This window comes from Stegostoma tigrinum, chromosome 20, assembly GCF_030684315.1.
Source record: "Stegostoma tigrinum isolate sSteTig4 chromosome 20, sSteTig4.hap1, whole genome shotgun sequence".
In the NCBI taxonomy this organism is placed as follows: domain Eukaryota; kingdom Metazoa; phylum Chordata; class Chondrichthyes; order Orectolobiformes; family Stegostomatidae; genus Stegostoma; species Stegostoma tigrinum.
The window spans coordinates 21,731,076-21,750,298 of record NC_081373.1 but is presented as its reverse complement, the minus strand read 5'-3'; the positions used below and the strand labels follow the sequence as shown (position 1 = coordinate 21,750,298).

The 19,223-nt window shown below is 41.5% G+C and overlaps 1 protein-coding gene across 5 annotated transcripts in view; it reads left to right on the top strand.

Annotated features, from left to right (window-relative positions):
* atrnl1b (attractin-like 1b) overlaps nucleotides 1–19,223 on the top strand; it is a 959,007-nt gene that overhangs the window by 424,734 nt on the left and 515,050 nt on the right. The window contains exon 25 of one of the 5 annotated variants that reach the window (XM_059653036.1): nucleotides 895–3,523. The exons of the other annotated variants lie outside the window; for them this stretch is intronic. Coding sequence (XP_059509019.1) covers nucleotides 895–1,122 — 228 coding nt within the window. The 3' untranslated portion in view covers nucleotides 1,123–3,523. Of the gene's footprint in view, nucleotides 1–894; nucleotides 3,524–19,223 lie in introns of those variants that run through there. 5 annotated transcript variants of the gene reach the window in all.

Sequence of the window (19,223 nt, the reverse complement as noted above, 5' to 3'; positions counted from 1 at the left end):
ACAAACTAATGGGATTAAAGGCAGATAAGTTGCTAACACCTGGTGGACTGCATTGAAGAATTTTAAAGGAAGTGTCTCCAGGAATAGTGGAAGCATTGGTCGATAAGTTCTAGAACACCCTGGATTCTGGGAAGATTCCTGTAGATTGGAATATGACACCCTTGTTCAAAAATAAAAACAAAGCCCAACTAAGCAGACTTTTGGGAAACCACATCTGACAGATTTGCAAAGGTTTTTTAAGGATATAATGAATAAAGTTGATAAAGGGGAACCAATAGATGTCCATTTGAATTTTCAGAAGGCATTTGATATGATGCCACAGAGAGTTTATTGCCCCAGATATGAGCTTACAGTATTGGCAATAATGCATCAGTATTGTTTGAGTATTGGTTAATACACAGAAAATACAGGGTTGAATCTTACAATTTTTGGGCGAAGTGTCAGGTTTTGTTGAGTTTTATTGAGGCTTTCTTGCTGTGAGGCCCAATGACCTTTCTTGCATCATCTTACCAAAGTCATCTCATTAACTGCCTGCTGTACCCCTGCAGTGTCCCTTTCATCTAATTCTATCACTCACCGTAACTGGACCAACTTGCCACTGTTGGAAAATCCCAGAATATAGGTGTAAAAGGTGTGAAAAACATTGCTTAATAACAAAGTGTGGAGCTGGATGAACACAGCAGGCCAAGCAGCATCTCCAGGAGCACAAAAGCTGATGTTTCGGGCCTAGACCCTTCTTCAGAGGGTCTGATGAAGGGTCTAGGCCTGAAACGTCAGCTTTTGTGCTCCTGAGATGCTGCTTTGCCTGCTGTGTTCATCCAGCTCCACACTTCGTTATCTTGGATTCTCCAGCATCTACAGTTCCCATTATCACAAAAACATTGCTTATTTCAGTTACAGGAGAAATGCAGAGAAAATAACCTACCCATGTACATGACTACTTTCAACCTTACAAAGGCCTTTGTTGTCGATGCTGTCGATGGGGAAACATTATGGACCAACCTTCTCTGCTCTGGTTGCAACATGAGCTTTGTCACGATTCTTTGTCAGCTCTATAATGACATAGAAGTTGCGGTGATGACAAATGGCTCCCTCATCATCCTGTTTCCTGTTCTGACCTGATGTCAAGTGGGACTGCATCATCGTCCCAACACTGTCCTTTATTTACCTCGCGACAAGGCCTCGCCTCGCCTCGCCTCACCTCACCTCACCTCTGACAAGGTCCCCGCTGGAGTGGTTAACTTACAGAAGCTACAGGAAATTATCCAATCCTTAACACTTTCAAACAGAAAAACCAGAATCAGATCAACTAGTGTCATTGTGCTGCAGTACGCAGATGATGCCTACCAATGTGCAATTTCAGAGTGATACTCCAGACCATCGTCAGCAGTTTCACAGAGGCATTTAAGGGCATGGGTTGCAACCTGAACATCTGCAAGACAAAGGTCCTCCTCCAGCCATGACTGGCATTGTGGAGCAAAGCCCCAATTATCAAGGTCCACAGGAAGCCTTGGAGAATATTGACAACTTCCAATACTCCGGGAGTGTCCTGTCAGCCAAAGTACCTATTGAGGAAGAGACCCAGCACCACCAACAGTGTTCTAGAGTAGCCTTTGACCACCTGAAGAAAAGGATGTTTGAGGACAATGACAGCAGATCCAAAACACAGATTTTGGTGTACAGAGATGAGGTGGTTCCAGCCCTTGTATAGGGCTCTGAGACATGGACTGTCGACAGCAGACACCTCAGCTCTGGAGCAGCACCACCAATACTGCCAGCACAAGATCCTGAAAATCCCCTGGGAAGAAAGACCAACACCAGTGTCCTGGACCAGGCCAACACCCCACTCATTAAGGCACTGACTACCTTTGATTGGCTTTGATGGGCTGGGCATGTCATCCGCATGACTGACACTGGAGTCCCCAAGCAGGTGCTCTACTCCCAGCTTGGAAATGAATGATGAACCCCTGGTAGACAGGAAGAACTTCAGTGATACCTTCAAGGCCTCACTCGCCAAGTGTGGCATATCCATAAACACCTGGCAATCGCTGGCTCAAGACCACCCAAAGTTGAGGAGCAGCATTCAGGAAGGCAACAAGGAACTCAAGACTTGCCATTGGGGGAAAATGTGGAAGCCAGGTGAAAGCAACAGAAGGAGCTCACTGCTATAATCAATGTGCCACCCAACCCTTCCCATGACCACCACCTGCCCCAAGTGTAACAGAGCCTGTGGTGGCCAAGTTGGTCTGTACGACCATCTAGGACTCACCCTGAGACTGGAAGAGAGTCGGTTTGGTCTGCAAAGGACGGCCAATGAAATAAAGAATGGACTGAAATCCTTGATGTATATGCCATCTTTAAAAGGCCATTGTATATCTGAAGAAGCACCGTGAGTCTGGAGCTGCTCTGTGCATTGATCTTATTGAACAGCAGGGCAGGCTTGCAGGCCAAATGGTCTCCTGTGCATCGATTTTCATGTTCTTATGTGACCTGCCCTCCTTCCAATCAAAAAATGTTTATTCAATATCATTGCTTTGGTTGACCATCGCAGAAAAAAGCGACCAAATGGAATGCAGTGAATTACGTACATAATATAAATTGGCTGCTACTGTTAAAAACATCATAAAGATTTGAAGTTTAGACAGTTGGAGAGCCTTTTTGTTTATTTGCTTAGGCTTCAGTGTGTGTTGAGACATGCGATTATGTTGTTTGCATTCATTCTCTAGGTCAATTACGCACTTGCTTGAGTCAGAAAGTAAAAGATTCCATGTTCATTTTAGGACACAGCTAATGTTTCAGTTCAATTCTCATTGCAGACAGTACAGTCAATCAAATGAGATGATAAATGAAATTACTGCAATTCCACTAGGTTCTTCGCTAATATTGGTCCCTAAACAAAATGACCAAAAGAATTGATTATCCAAATGTTGATTACTTGATTGTCTTAGAAACAACCTCCCACACTCTCCTGATTGTCATGTTAACCTACATAAGAGAAGTCATTGTTTTACAAAGTAATTCAATATATGTAATTCTTTGAAATGAGACAGGATGTCTGTATTCTCTCCTCCAAAAGTAAAGTGCTATAAGTATTACCCACTGTGATGAAATCACAAGGACTTGGTGAGAGGATAAAGTAGGGTTTTGTGGAGGATGGATGAAAGGTTCGGTCGTCCCAAGAAAGATTGTAGTAATGCTTAACCTATTCTCACAACCTGCAAGCAATTGCAGAGATGTAATATATGACAACTTAGTTATTCTGCAACATTCTTCTTGTTAGACGAACAGAAGGCTACGCTCACGTACGTTAGACCACAATCCCTACAGAACCCACGTGTTTTGGAGATATCGGTTGGCAGCACACCACATTCTAGATACTTGGATCTTTTTGGTTAGGGAAGCATTGAGAAAAGTGCTTGATATCTGTAATATGTCCTATATGAATAACTTGCTGTTCCGCCTTAAATCTAAATAAATCTGTATCTTTGTTTTGAAATGTGTGATTAAAATATGATAACTGAAATACTCCATTGATTTTTCTTAACAAAATAGAGTTGTACTTCCATTATTTAGCAGCTCGTACGATACCCTTGGAAGATGATGGAAATTGTTGAATGGTTGCTTGATCTTATGGTCTTCATATTGAGCTGACTTGGATACAGGTATAAATAAAAAGCATCAGTAACTAAAACTGTATCTCCATAAGACCATAAGATGTAGGAGTGGAAGTAATGCCATTCGACCCATCAAGTCCACACAGCCATTAAGTCATGGCTGATGGGCATTTCAACTCCACTTCCCGCACTCTCCCCGTAGCCCTTGATTCCTTCTGAGATCAAGAATTTTTGAATCTCTGCCTTGAAGGCATCTAACGTCCCGGCCTCCACTGCACTCCGTGGCAATGAATTCCACAAGCCCACCACTCTCTGGCTGAAGAAATGTCGTCTCATTTCCATTTTAAATTTACCTCTAATTTTACGGCAGTGCCCACGGGTCCTAGTCTCCCTGCCTAACGGAAACAACTTCCCAGCGTCCACCCCTTCTAAGCCATACATTATCTTGTAAGTTTCTATTGGATCACCCCTCAACCTTCTAAACTCTAATGAGTACAATCCCAGGATCCTTAGCCGTTCATCATACGTTAAACCTACCATTCCAGGGATCATCCGTGTGAATCTCCGCTGGACACGCTCCAGGGCTAGTATGTGCTTCCTGAGGTGTGGGGCCCAAAATTGGACACAGTATTCTAAATGGGACCAAACCAGAGCTTTATAAAGCCTCAGAAGCACATCGCTGCTTTTATATTCCAACCCTCTTGAGATAAACGACAATGTTACATTCACTTTCTTAATCACGGACTCTACCTGCAAGTTAACTTTTAAAGAATCCTGGACCAACCCTCCCAGATCCCTTTGTACTTCTGCTTTACAAACTTTCTCACCGTTTAGAAAATAGTCTATGCCTGTATTCTTTTTTCCAAAGTACAAAACCTCGCATTTGCTCACGTTGAATTTCATCAGCCATTTCCTGGACCATTCTCCTAAACTGTCTAAATCTTTCTGCAGCTTCCCCACCTCCTTGGTACTACCTGCCTGTCCACCTATCTTCATATCATCGGCAAATGGTGTTATGATATTAATTTGGATCGGAGATCAACTGAGATGAAGCCTGGAAGAGATAAGAACCCTTTGGAGAATCTGCACCATTCTGAGAAATCCTATGCAAGAGCTGAAAAATAGCAACAACAGTTTTCCCTGAAAGTTTTTTTTGAAGAAGTTCATCCTTAATGCTTTGGCTGCCGAGCCTGCACATATGTGGGTGCTATGGCAGCTCACTGGTTAGCACTGCTGCCTCACTGTACCAGGTACCCAAGTTCGAGTTGACACTCTGCAACAGTCCCAGTGTCTCCATGGGTTCCTCCGGGTACACCGGTTTGCTCCAACAGTCCCAAGATGCCCAGGTTAGGTAGATTGACCATGCTAAATTGCCCATACTGCCCAGGAATGTGCAAATAAGGTGGATTAGCCTTGGGAAATGCAGGGTTGTAAAGGAGTGAGTCTGGGTGGAATGCTCTTTGGAGGGCTGAAGTGGACTTGATGGGCCAAATGGCCTGCTTCTACACTGTAGAGATTTTATGAAGTGGTTGGAAGTGCATTTTACTTATAAAAAGATTAGTGTAGATATATTTTTGCGTACACTTTGGAGAAGATGTTCACAACAACATGGAACTAAGCTTGCATGCAAGTATCATCTGCAAGTTGAAATCTAAGAGAAAGGTTGAAGTGGTTTTTGGTTTGCTTTGAAGGCAATCTCAGCTGAAGTTTCCCTTCTGTTTTGTAAAATATTTCCAAATATACGGCTAATATGTCGTATGTGAAGTGCAGTATTGCGGGTAGGAAAATGAAGAAGGGAGTTGGTGCAATGACACTACCCTGTTTATCCAAGTGTGAGGACAGATACCAGTGACCTCATGACTGTGATTAAACATGTGTGTAGTTCAATGTACATTGATGTTTTGTAAACAATTGAAGTATTAACTGTGATATAAGCTTGAAGTTTTAATGCAAGCAAAATATGGAGAAAAATAGTAAGACTAATTGTTTTCCAATATAAAGGACTGTAGGGATCAATACGAACGTCAGTGTTATTACAATAAGTCAATAGAGTAGTATCGCTATTTTACCTTGTTCCTTCTAACATCCCGTATGTCGTTGATCAGCTGGTTTCTATTGTAAATACAAATTTGAAATTGCCTCAGTTCAGTTCTGTGTAATGTTCAATTTTCTTTGCTAGAAATAACTCAACAGAAGAGCATGTGCACAGGAATAATGATGTAGATCAGGACATAGACGTGAAACATAGTAAATTGTAAAGAAGCTTAGAATGATTCCATCTTTAAAGTTTCAAATTCAAGGTGTTGTAATGTCGACTATTTGTTGCATAAGATTCTACTTGCTGGACCAGAAGCCAAACCTCGTTATCAGGTTTTGCTAGCTATCAATATCAAAGATGTTCTTTGAAATCATTCACTGACCACAGTTAAAGTCAGTTGTATTTTCAACAGCAACTCGTAGTTTTACGTTCTGAGCTGTTATAAAGCAAACTTTCAGACTGAGCTACATTATGTAATATTTGGACAGATGTCCAAAGGCTGAGGTTAGGTTTTTAGAAGCAACTTCAAGAAGGCAAGGTAAAATGGCAGAGTGTTTTAGGGAGGAATTTCAAGCTGAAAGACAGTAGGTGCTAACACTGTGGTACTAAAGAAGATGGTACAGATTGAAGGAATGAAACTGTAGAGGAATTCAAAGGCATTGATGAGAATTCTCAAATAGCAATGTCGTTTAACCTGGAGCCACTGGAGATCAACAAGCACAGAGGTGATGGATAACAGGATTTGGTATGTGACAGCGTATGCACGGGGACTGCAGGACTTGAATTGGCTAACGTGGCAGTTTTATTTGACATTGCTTAAAGTTTTTTTTACAGCATGTGTAAACTAATGGGTAAGACAGACATTTATAGTTCCATGTCATTCATGATATTTTCTAAATCTTTTGATTTAAAACATTGCCTTTTGAACAGATTATTGTTGTATACATCTTGAGTATGAACAATGAAGAGTGCTTGAACAACAGCATGACTTTGTAGATGTCGTTGGTCTGGATTGGTAAATATAAGAACACAAATGTGAATATCTTGGGCAAATCATGGAAACTCACCCCATTGAAAAGAGGCCATTGGGCCTTTGCCCCTGTATTAACTCCTTGAAAGAGCAGTGTGCTTGGTCCCAGATCCCCTTTTTAGTCCAAACCCCTGTGAGTTTTTCATCCTCAATAACCCATTCAACTCCACATTGAAATGATTCAGGAAATATGCATTCAGTGTCTTTTACAAGTACAGAATTCCAAATCCCAACAACTCTTGAGTAAAGAAAATATCCGCCTGATCTCTCCTTTGGATCCTTCTAGGATTTTGAATCCATTGTCTCTGGTTAATGACCCACTTACTATAGGGGATATTTTCCCCCTTTATCCTATCAGTACTTGTCATTATATTGAAAACTACCAAGGAGAAAACTCCTAACATTTCCAATCTCTCCTTATCTTTGGTAACATCCTGGTATATCTCCTCTCCATCCTTTTGCATTTACATTCTCATTTTAATGCCTGAATTTATTGTTAATACTCTACGTAAGGTGAACTCAGGCATTTTCTAAAAGGCTTTTTTTTTAAAAAATTAACTCGAGTCTTCACTGTACATGAGTGTGGAAGGTGAATGTAAAAAAGGTTTTGAGATAATTGTTTTGCCTTATAAAATTGCAATTTTGCCTTGTGGCTTATAGATTAAATGTTTCCATTTACAAATGTGGGAACTTAATCCTCAGCATAAAGGATGCAAAGGCATAATTGACGAATGACTGGTATCTGTACAGAAAAGCATAGGAACAGAAGTAGGTCATTCAGTCTGTTGAGCCTGCTCCGCCGTTCTATGAGATCATCATTGATCGTCTCCCTGAAGGTCACCTTCTCACACTATCTCCATCTCCCTTGATGCCAACAGTCTCGAGCAATCTTTTGATTTCTGTCTTGAGCAATATGTCATGTAGATGCTCAATGATTGAGTGTTCACAGCCCTCTAAGACAGATCCAAGGATTCACTGCCTTCAAAGTGAAAACATTCCTCCTTTTCTCAGTCTTAAATGGCTTAGCTCTTATTCTGAATGTATGCCCCTGTTCTAGTTTCACTAGCCAGGAGAAACATCTATATTCATCCAATTATGCACTGTTAGAATTTTCAAAGTTTCAATGCAATAACCTCTCATTCTTGGAGACTCTACAGAACATAAGACAATCGTTCATTCCAGGGACTTGTCTGGTGAATCTTCATTGCACTCACCCCATGATCAATATGTTCTTTCTCAGTTAAGGAAACCAAACTGCACGCAATACATTAGGTATAATGTCATCAAGGCTCTAACACCACAGCAAGCCATCTTCTGTACTCAAACCTTCTTGTGATGGATGTCAGACCATTATCCATCCTAACTGCGTGCTGCACCGTATGTTTGCTTTTAGTGGTTCATTGAGAAGGACACTTGTGTTCCTTAGGATTGCAGCACTTCCCAACCCCTCATCATTTTAGAAATATTCTGTCTTTTTTTTCCCCCCCAAGGTGGATAACTTTAAACTTATACACATTATTATTACATCTCCCATGTTCTTGGCCATTCTTTTAACCTGCCCATTTTGTTTTGAAGTCTCCTTGCATTCTCTTCACAACTGAAACTCCCAACCCTTTTTGTACTATCAGTAAACTTGGAAATATTATAAACAACCAGAAATAAGTTCACCTGAGTCTTGAATTTGACCTCCAGCACAGTCATTAAAAGTCTCTAAGTGACAATGTCATTAGACCAGCCAATCACCACCTCACAAGTCAACTGGAGTAGATTTTGGGGCCCCATGTTTCCTGTCACATGTACAGTCATGCATAACAACAGCATATATCCTAGTCAGTCTTCAATCCTTTTGTGCCAGTGATGAGCATACTCAGGTCCTGGATAAATTATATTGATATGATTTTTTTGCATAGAACTGAGTTGTATTTTGTTACACAAGAAACCATTTAATAGGTTTTTATTAGATTTCGGAGTAGCAAGTTACTTATTTACTCGCAAAATCGCCATTATTAAATTGAATGTCTTTTATAGAGCAGTTGACTTTGCTTCATATATTTTAATCTAGTCTACAGCAAAGTGCATGAACTTATGCTGATATTTTTGTCTCAATTTAATGAAGTTAAATTGAGAATTGATGCCATTAATAGCTAAATAAACTCTCTCAGCTTTGTTATTTTATACTTAGTTGAGAGACGGTATCTAGGTATATTACATAATTTAAATAGCAGTTTTCAATTTATGTTTTTGTAAAGTGCAATGTTCCTAATAGTCAGAGATTTCCACTGCACATTGGAAAGCAATGGCCTAATGGTATTATCGTTGGACTGTTAATCGAGAGAGCCAGATAATGTTCTGGCAATCTAGGTTCAAATCCCACCATGGCAACAACTTGCTCATCTCATGAATGAGTACAGAAAAAGAAGCAAAGTACAATCAAGTGTAGTGAAGATGTACAAATCATGTTTATATCATGCCTGTTTGTTTTTGTTAGTTACATGAAAGGTGTTTTAGAGGAGAGAGAACAGAATAATCCTAATTAAATAAAAATTAACAAAGAACTTTGGATGCTGAAGATCTGAGACTGTAGGCTAACTAGTCAACTCTCGCTGACCAATATAAGCAGAATTCAGGACTGACCCCGAGATGGCTAGCCACAGCCAGAGAACTGTGCACGAGTAAATAAAGGGTGACTTGGCGATGGGATGCTGGTCTCCATGCAGTTATTTCAGTGGCAATGGGAGAAAACAGTGCATGCTTGAAGAATGTTTGCCCACAACAGTCACCTTTTGAGTTGCAATAAGTATTTCTAGCATCATGCCTTTATTTTGGAAGCTTGATCGCTTGATCCTGCCATGGAAGACTGGGCCCAGTATGTTGAAAGAATGCAATATAATTTCCGGGCAAATGATAGTGGGACAGATGAAAAGCAGGAAATAATCCTCTGATGGCTTGCAGACCTACAGTATTTTCAGTTGTAAAGGGCTTAACTTTCACAGAGGTACCAGACACTGAAACCTTCCAACAGTTGACAGATTTAACCCTGAATGAGATGCTGAGAGACAGTTTGATATGTGGGACTAATGACATAACCATACAAAAGCATGTTCTACCTGACGCCCAAGTGGACTTCAGGCAGGTACTACACTTGGCTTTGTCATTAGAAAATGCGGCAAGTGAAGCATTATAGCTACGGGGCATCACAATGGAAGTAGACTCCCTGAACTGTCCAACTCAGATTGGGAAACACCACTTGAGTGTTGGCAATCACAGAGCCTCATGCGGGCGTATCCTGAGCAGAGGGACTCTATTCCAGCTGACAGTAGAATCCCACAACAAAACTGAACCTCGGTGAAGTGGCTAAAAAGTTCTCCACCATCTGGTCTGGCAAGCCTTTGTAGTTGCTGCTGGTACAGAACATAGAACAATACAGCACAGTACAGGCCCTTTGGCCCACGACGTTGTGCCGACCTTTTACTCTAAGGTCTATCTAACCTCCACCCCTACCTTATACTATCATCCATATGCCTATCTAATAGCTGCTTAAATGCCCCTAATGAGGCTGACTCCACTACCCTCTCTGGCAATGCATTCGAACCCCCTACCACTCTGAGTAAAGAACCTACCTCTGATGTTTCCCCTATATCTACCTCCATTCACTTTAAAACATTGCCCCCTCGTAAAAGCTACCTCCACCCTAGGAAAAAGTCTCTGGCTGTTCACTCTATCAAGTCACCTCTCATCCTTTGTCATTCTAAAGAAAAAAAATGCCCAAGCGCGCTCAACCTTTCCTTGTAAGACCTTCCCTCCATTCCAGGCAACATCCTGGTAATTCTCTGCACCTTTTCCAACGCTTCCACATCTTTCTTGTAATGAGACGACCAGAACTTGACACAATACTCCAGATGTGGCCGAACCAGGCTTTTGTATAGTTGGAGCATAACTTCACGGCTCTTGAACTCAATCCATTAATTAAAGTTAACACACCACTTCTTAACAACTCTATCCACCTGGGTGGCAGCTTTCAGGGAACTGTGGACATGAACCCCAAGATCTCTGTGCTCCTCCACACACTGCCAAGAATCTTTCCGTTAACCCCGTATTCTGCTTTCAAGTTTGCCCTTCTAAAATGAATCACCTCACACTTTTTAGGATTAAACGCTATCCGCCACTTCTCAGCTCAGCTCTGCATCTTATCAATGTCCCTTTATTACTTAGAACAGCTTTCCGCACTATCCACAACTCGACCCACCTTCTTACCGTCCACAAACTTACTAATCCGCCTTTCCACTCCTACATGCAAATAATTTACAAAAATCGCACATAGAGGAAGACGAAGAACAGATCCTTGTGGTACACCACTCGTAACTGAGCACCATGTTGAGTATTTTCCATCCACTACCACCCTTTGTCTTCTAAGGGTCAGCCAGTTCTGAATCCAATCTGCCACATTTCCCCCATCCCATGCCTCCTTACTTTCTGCATGAGCCTTACATAGAACATAGAACAATACGGCGCAGAACAGGCCTTTCGGCCCTCGATGTTGCGCCAACCTGTGAACTAATCTAAACCCCTCCCCCTACACTATCCCATCATTATCCATATGCTTACATGGTGAACCTTATCAAATGCCTTACTTAAATCTATGTATACCACATCCACTGCTCTATCTTCATCCATGTGTTTGGCCACCTCTTCAAAGAATTAAAGTATCCAGACTCAAGACAGCAAAAGAGTCCTACAATGCCTGTCTTTATTAAGGAGAGAGCACACCCTGATATGTCCACCTCCATTTGGGTTGGAACAATTAAATTGCTCAGCAACGCCCAAGTCAGAAGCAATTAAAATTAACGTTTTGTTAAATGGTCACCCAGTTCTCATGGAGGTGAGTATCAGCATAGCTGTATCTGTAGTTTCAGAACCTTTCTTCAACAAGATTTGCTCTGGAATCCAACCCTTAAGTTTGTGCAAGACCTTAGCCCATTGCAAAATTAGGGTACAACTTCAGCTCTGGCCTCTTTTGAAAAACAGTTGGTGCAGTTACCTGTGGTGGCAGTAAAAGGCTCAGGCCCAAGCCTAGTGGGTCAGAATTAGTTCAGAAAGATTCACCTAGATTGCCTCAACATTTTTCAATTAAAAAGGTCTATCCTAATGAAAAGCCCAGGAGTTTTTCAGGAAGGGCTATGGACTATAAAAGGGGCCAAAGCCACTTTACTTGTTGACCTGGAAGCAGTTATGCATTTTCACAAGGCCCACCTGGTGCCATTTGCCTTGTGGACAAAATAGAGGTGGAAATCAGGAGGCTGAAGTGAAGGAATCATTAAACCAGTGTAGTTTACAGAATGGGCAGCACTGGCCATACAGATTGTGAGGTCGAACAGCTCAGTTTGCCTTTGTGGGGATTTTAAGCAAACAGTAAATGGTTTCCTGCAGGTGGGTAAATACCTAATCCCTCACAAAGAGGACATGTACACAAAATTGGCGCTGGTGGCCATCCTCCGCAAAGTTGGACATAGCTATGCCTCCCTGCAATTGCGACTAGATGATGAATCCCAGAAGTACACCACAATTAATATGCATATACCAATATACAAGGCTGCCATTTGGGATTTGGTCAGTGCCGCACCCTTTTCCAGTGGACAATGGAAAACATTTGCCAAGGGCTACCCCAGGTTGCCATTTATCTGGATGACATGCTAGTAACAGGGAAGAACAATAAAGAGCACTTAGTGAGTTTGGATGTTGTGCTTAAACATTTCTCCCAGGCAGTTGTATGCCTTAGAAAGGAAAAGTATGTGGTCCAGGCGCCTTAAGTAACCTACTTGGGTTCCAGAGTTGACAAAACTGGGTACACCCTTTGGAAGATAAAGTGAGGGTGATCAAAGGCATCCTGGCTCCCGTGTCTGTGTTGGAGCTTAGATCTTTCCTTGGGTTAGTGAATTATTATGGAAAATTCGTGCATAACCTGGCCTTCATCTTGGCACCATCACACCTGTTATTGAAAAGAGTCAGCCTTTGAAATGGTTGCATAGCCAAAAAGTAGCCCTTAGGGAAATTAAAATGCAGCTATCATCATATAAGTTGTTGGCCCACTACAATCCCAAATGAGAGGTACTGCTGACGTGCGATGCCTCTCCGTACTGCATCATGGTAGTGTTGACTCACTGGTGGCCCAATGGAGAGGAGCGCCCAATAGCGTATGCTTCTCAGACTTTGGCTGATGTTGAACGCAGATATGCCCAGATAGAAAAGGAACGTTTGGCGGTTGTCTTTGATGTAAAGACGTTCCACCAATATCCTTATGGATGTGAATTTATCAAAGTAACAGATCACAAACCCTTACTAGGGCTACTGAAGGAATATAAGGCGGTTCTGCCCATAGCTTCTCGTCAAATTCAGTGGTGGACCCCTATTCTCAGCACGTACCAGTACAAGCTGGAACACTGTCCAGGAAACCAAGTGGCTAATGCCTTGAATCACCTCTCACAGGCACACGCACCACCGGTTGTACCTCCCCGGAAGATCCATTCTGGTCTTAAATTTCCTGGACACTCTTCCAGCCACTACTGACTATTCCTGACTGTGGACACAAAAGATTCTGTCACAGCAAAACTTTAAAAAAATGTGGGAATGGGGTAAACAGAAGTACCATCACAACCAGGATTTGAAACCTTTCTGGACCTGGTGATACTGGATAACTGCAGAGCATGCTATATTACTATGGGGAGCAAGAGTTATTGTTCTGAGTAAAGGGGGTTGCCAGATGCTGGCTGAACTCCTGCAGGTCATCCAGAGGTTTCCAAGTTGAAGATGATGGCAAAAGGTTATGTCTGGTGGCTAGAGTTGGGTGCTGACATAGCTGTGTTTGTGGGGCAGTGCCCAGAATGCTAACAATAACAAAAATCACCACTTGCAATGCCCCCAAATTCAAAAGAATGTCTGGGTAAACCCTGGACTTGGTTACATTGTTTCTGGGCTCAATTTTCCTGGTTATTGTGGATGCCCATTCAAAGTGGATGGATGTCCATAGAATTGATTTGGCAAACTCAGGGATGATAATTGAAAAATAAGCATCATTCAAGGTACATGGACTCCTGGAAGTACTGAATAATGTAGGTGGATAAATACCCAATCCCTCACAAAGAGGACATGTGCACAAAATTGGCACTGGTGGCCATCCTCCCCAAAGCTGGACATAGCTATGCCTCCCTGCAATTGGGACTAGATGATGAATCCCAGAAGTACACCACAATTACAGATACAAACTACAGATACAGCTATGCCGATATTCAGTATTTACCAGTACTTGAATATCAGTAACTGAATGTTATTTACCAGCAAGGGATTTGAGTATTTCCGAAATTTGAATGGCTTTCAACACACAAGGACAGCTCTATACCATCCATTCTCTAATGATCTGGTGGAAAGAGTGGTCTAAACATTGAAGGCAGGCTTAAAGAAACAAACTGCAGTGTCACTGAATACAAAACTTTCCCAGTACCTGTTTGATCAAAGGACCATCCCTTAGGCAACTACTAGGATAGCTCCAGTAGAATAGCTGATGGTGAGAAGACTTTGCACCGGGTTAAACCTGATATTCCTGGAACAGGGAGGGCACAGGGTGAAACAGCAGCAGGAATGCCAATGCCGGCCATGTGCTTCTAAGTGAGAGAGACAGTTCGTGTTAGGGGACAAAGTCTGGTGCAGGAATAGTGGAAATGGCCCTGCATAGATACAAGGCGAGGTTGTCAGGTCCTGTGACTGTTTGGGTAAGAAAGTTTGGGTAGGTGAAGCAGTCTTAAACAAACATATGGATCATCTGAAAGATGCTACCTTGCAGGTGGAGCAGGATCGAAACATACCTGGCTCCTCAGAACAGTCAAAAGGCCTGTCAGAAACTGTGTTCTCCCCCTCCTTCCAGTGTTCAGGAAACCTCAGAGTCTGAGATGTGTGCAACCTCGATACAGTTACAGCCAGAAGAAAAGGTGGAAACTTCTCTGAGGTGTTCCGGATGCAAGATTCGAACTATGGGCCAGTACTTGCCACCTGTGTCAGAGACTGAATCTGAGGAACCGTACCTAGGGTGAAAATATTACAGCAAAACCTACAAGAGAATGCCATGCCTACATCTCTGGACTTAGCTGGGTGGGTGGGGGGGGGGGGGGGGGGGGGGCGGCGCTGGTGTGGTGATTGGAACCTGGTGGATCTCATCGTCTGAGAGCCTTGATTAAGTTTGCTAACCTGGGGCAATCAGGATAGCTGTGACTGACAAATATAAAGAGGAGATTCAGAATCTCCTGAGTTCAGGGACTGACTCCAAGCTGGCTGGCCATGGCCAGTGAACTGTGCACTAGTAAATAAAGGATGATTTGGTGACGGGTACCAACCTCCCTGCAGTTATTTCAATGGCGAAGGCAAAAATTTGTAATTCTATTTTCATGAGGTCTCCAAGTCTAACAGCCATTTTTATTTTTAATTAATTCAATGGAAGGCCCTCTAGTGGCATGTCCAGCCATAAAATTGATTCCTATATGTAGAGAAATCACAAAAGAAACCACTTTGCCTCCTGGAGTATATTTTGTAAAAGTAACTTGTCAATATTTTTTGGTTTGGATTATTTGGCTGGATAGCTGGTTTGCAGTGCAGATGCCAACAATGTGGGTTCAATTCCCACACCAGCTGAGGTTGCCATGGAGGATTCTCCTTCTTGACCTTTCCTTTATCTGTGGTGTGGTGACCCTCAGATCAGACCACCACTAGCAGCCTCATGTAATAGAGAGAGCAGCTGTACAGCATGATAAGACTATGACGATTTTATTTTTTTTATGATAGTCTTAAATTTTGGCTTATTTGCAGAATGGCCTATGTTCATTTCAGTGTGGCATTCTATTTTTTAACACTAATCTTTAATGTTGCCATCACACCCTGTTATAGAACAATCTCTTTAAGGCTGTTCCAAGAGGACAGTTGGATACAATTAAATGCCAGCAGACTTCACACCAAAGGTGATCATTATTTAAATTCACACATTTAATTCACACTGCTATTTAAATGTTAATATTATTTACTCTTGAATGATGACATAAAGATTGCCAAGTAAAAGCATGCATAATGATGTTTACAATCACTTGAAGCAAATGTCTAATTAATGTGGACCAATTACCTTCCTTAGAGGCAAATAGCTTAGGAGATTTGTGGAATATTTCTCGATTTATGGGTGTTATTTTGAAATGCATGTTCAAGATGTGCAGATCTGACAGACAATTACTTTGAATATATCTGGAAAATTGACTTACAATATCCTGTATTCTACTGAATGTTGTTAACTGCTAATTGGAGGCAAGCTCAGAAATATATTTAATTACACTTCATCAGATATTTGTAATGGCTCTTGCAAAAACTTCAAAGTTTACAGCTTGTTTTAAAAGGTAAATTGTGCACAGTCGACACAGGAAATCAGAACATGTATGTTGATGCGGTTTTTAAAAACAAGAAACAAATCAATCCTGGTTTTGTTTAGATGAGCTAATTTCTGATCCTTAGTGCAAGGATTAGAGTACTGCCTTAACTGCCACAACATTAGGAAAACTGCAAACTCTTGTATTTTCTCCTGTTCTCAATTCGAGCTTTCTATTTTTCAAACAAACTGCAGATCATTGACCAAACATTACATTCAGCTCTCAGCTCACAGTTCATAGATCCAAACCTAATACAAGAAAAAGAATAAAACAAAATAATGAAAAGTCATTGAGGGCTCTAACACTTAGTAAATCAAAATAACATTGTCCAAGATGAAGATACATTCCAGCCCCATGTTGGCAAACAATCGCTCAAAACCTTGATCATGCCAGGGAGCACTTGGGTGCTTCTATTTCAGACCATTCACTGTAAACAATGTACTGCACTGTCCATTGTGTCCTATTTAAGGTCTTTCCTAAATTTGCATTCACAGGGCATGCATTTAAAGGAAATTGTTACAAGATATGATTAATATTTTTCAAAAGAATGTGTGGTCGGAGTGAGGGAAGGCTATTTATTATCCTATCCTTAGATGGCATTCACAGATTTTACTGAGATTCCTGATAACAGTAATCAAAATTCTTGATGAATCTGAGTTGTACTGAATGCACCCAAGTACTATAAATCCAGCATAAAAGTTTCTGTTCGTTACTTGTCAATCACTTGTTTTTTTTGGAACAGTTCTACTCATAGTTGCAGTACAGAAAAGTGTGTTCATAACAATAGGAAATTATAAATGTACAGCTTTAAGTTTGGAATATAATGAAAATATTTATTGTATAAAAATGTTATCTAACAGTATGGCTGTCACTAACAGTAGACTTGGGAGGCAGCTGCTTCACATGAGAAAGACATATTAGTGTCGCAATATAATAACATCAAAGGGGTCTTTCCTATCTGCTATCTGGCAGTAGAAGTAGGGCGGAGGTGCCTGGGTTGGACAGGGTCAAAAATTACATGACACCAGGTTATAGTCCAATAGTTTTATTTGAAAACATTAGCAATGAGAGCATTGCTCCTTCCTCAGGTGTAGTGAGAGAGGAGGCTCCAAGACATTGAATTTATAAGTGAAAGATTAAAGGATTATACAATTGATGTGAATGTATTGAATAAACCTAAAATGGCTGGCTGGCTGACTCCCTCCTGTTTTATCTTTAATTGGTTTGAAAGTTGATGCAGGTTTCAATTGATTAAAATGCAAATCCGAGAATTTCTTTCAAGTCACTGCCCCAAAATAACTAAAGGTATACAAGAGGTGACACTTCAGGACAGATAATGCATTTTAGGTGTGAGGCCTTGTTTGGAATCTGTCTGTGTTTTAACCTGGAGTCAGACTGGTTTTAAGTCTAAAGCAGGAATTTATAAAATGCTCCTTGACTGACTGTGTCTACAAATTGTGCTTTTTGAACAAAATGGAATATATCTGCAAATACAAATTGGTGAATGTAAATTCACCCCATAGACTTATGTTGAGTGTGTGTGTGAAAGAGAGTGTGGTTGAGACAGAGTGTATGTGGAAGCGTGAGAGTGATAGTGTGGTGGGGTCACCTGTAGAGTGACGTGAACCCAAGATCACTGTTGAGACCGTATTCATGGTTACCGAACTTGGCTATCAGCTTCTGCTCGGTGACTTTGCAGTGTTGTGTATCCTGAAGTTACCCTTGGAGGATGTTTGTTCAAAGATCTGAAGCCAATTACCCTTGCCACTTGAAGTTTTTCCCCACTGGAAGGGAACACATCTGTGTATTGTCCGTTCATCTGTTGTCATAAGGTCTGCCTGATCTAGCCAATATACCGTGCCCCAGGGCATCCTTGCCTGCAGCTTATGAGGTAAACATTGGCTGAGTCACGTGAGTGTACGCTGTGCATGCAGTGGGTGGTGTTTCCATGTTGGTAATCTGACATGTCTTGCAGTGGTTGCCATGGCAGCGTGGTGTGGTATTGTGGTTGATGTTATCCTGAAGGCTGGGTAGTATACCTGGGATCAGGTATAGGTCCTATGGGGAGGATAATTCTGTTTAAAGGCAAGCTGTCCCAGCAAAAGAAAGGTTTCTCTCCCCAATGAAACCACAAAATAATTTCCAATTAATTTTAATCTTAACATTGATATGTATTCATGGGATATGGACCTTGATATTTTTCAGCCTTTATTTACAGAATCAAAGAATCCCTACGGTGTGGAAGCAGGCTATTCAGCCCATCAAGTTCACACCGGTCCCCTGAAGAGCCTCTGACTAAGTCCTACCCCATCCCTGTAACCCTGCCTTGCCCATGACTAATCTATCTAACCTACACTTCCTTGGACATTGTGGGCAATTCAGCATGGTGAATCCATGTAACCTGCACATCTTTGGCCTGTTGGAGCAAATGAGAACTCTTCGAGTAAATCGGCGCAGACATGGAGAGAATGTGCAAACCCCACAGATTGTCACCCAAGGGTCGAATGGAACATGGGATCCCGCTGCTCTGAGGCAGCTGTGCTAACTGCTGTGCTAACTGCTGAGCCACCGCTGTGCTGATTTTATGTAAATGAATTGTTCAGGCCATAAGAGATATTCAAATGGTCATATTAGAAGTGTGGCAATGAAAGAGGAGACAGATGCCTTCACCAGATGATAGCATAAATAGTAAATGAGAGATAGAGGAATTTTAAAGTCAGAAGCAAAATGGTGTTAGTTTTTTATTCCCAAATAATTTGCCCCAACTTGGTGATTGCAATGATTCAGTTGTACTTTTTGTTTTTTTTTGCTCCCTTTTGATCCATTTCAGTGACTGGAGAAATGAAGGAGAGGTGACTGAAAGAAACTTTAGGGAGCTGTGAGTCATGTTCCTCACCAAGACTTTGTAGACCTGAGAAGAATGGCAATACTGATGACAAATAGGTTCTGTGCTCACAAAAATAGCATTAGGCTGAACACGTCATGTTTCCTGAAGCAGATATCATCATAAATTTTCGACACAAACATTTGATAGTAGCATCACCCAGAGATATTCTTGGTGGTAGATTTTTAAAGGAAAAATGAATGAA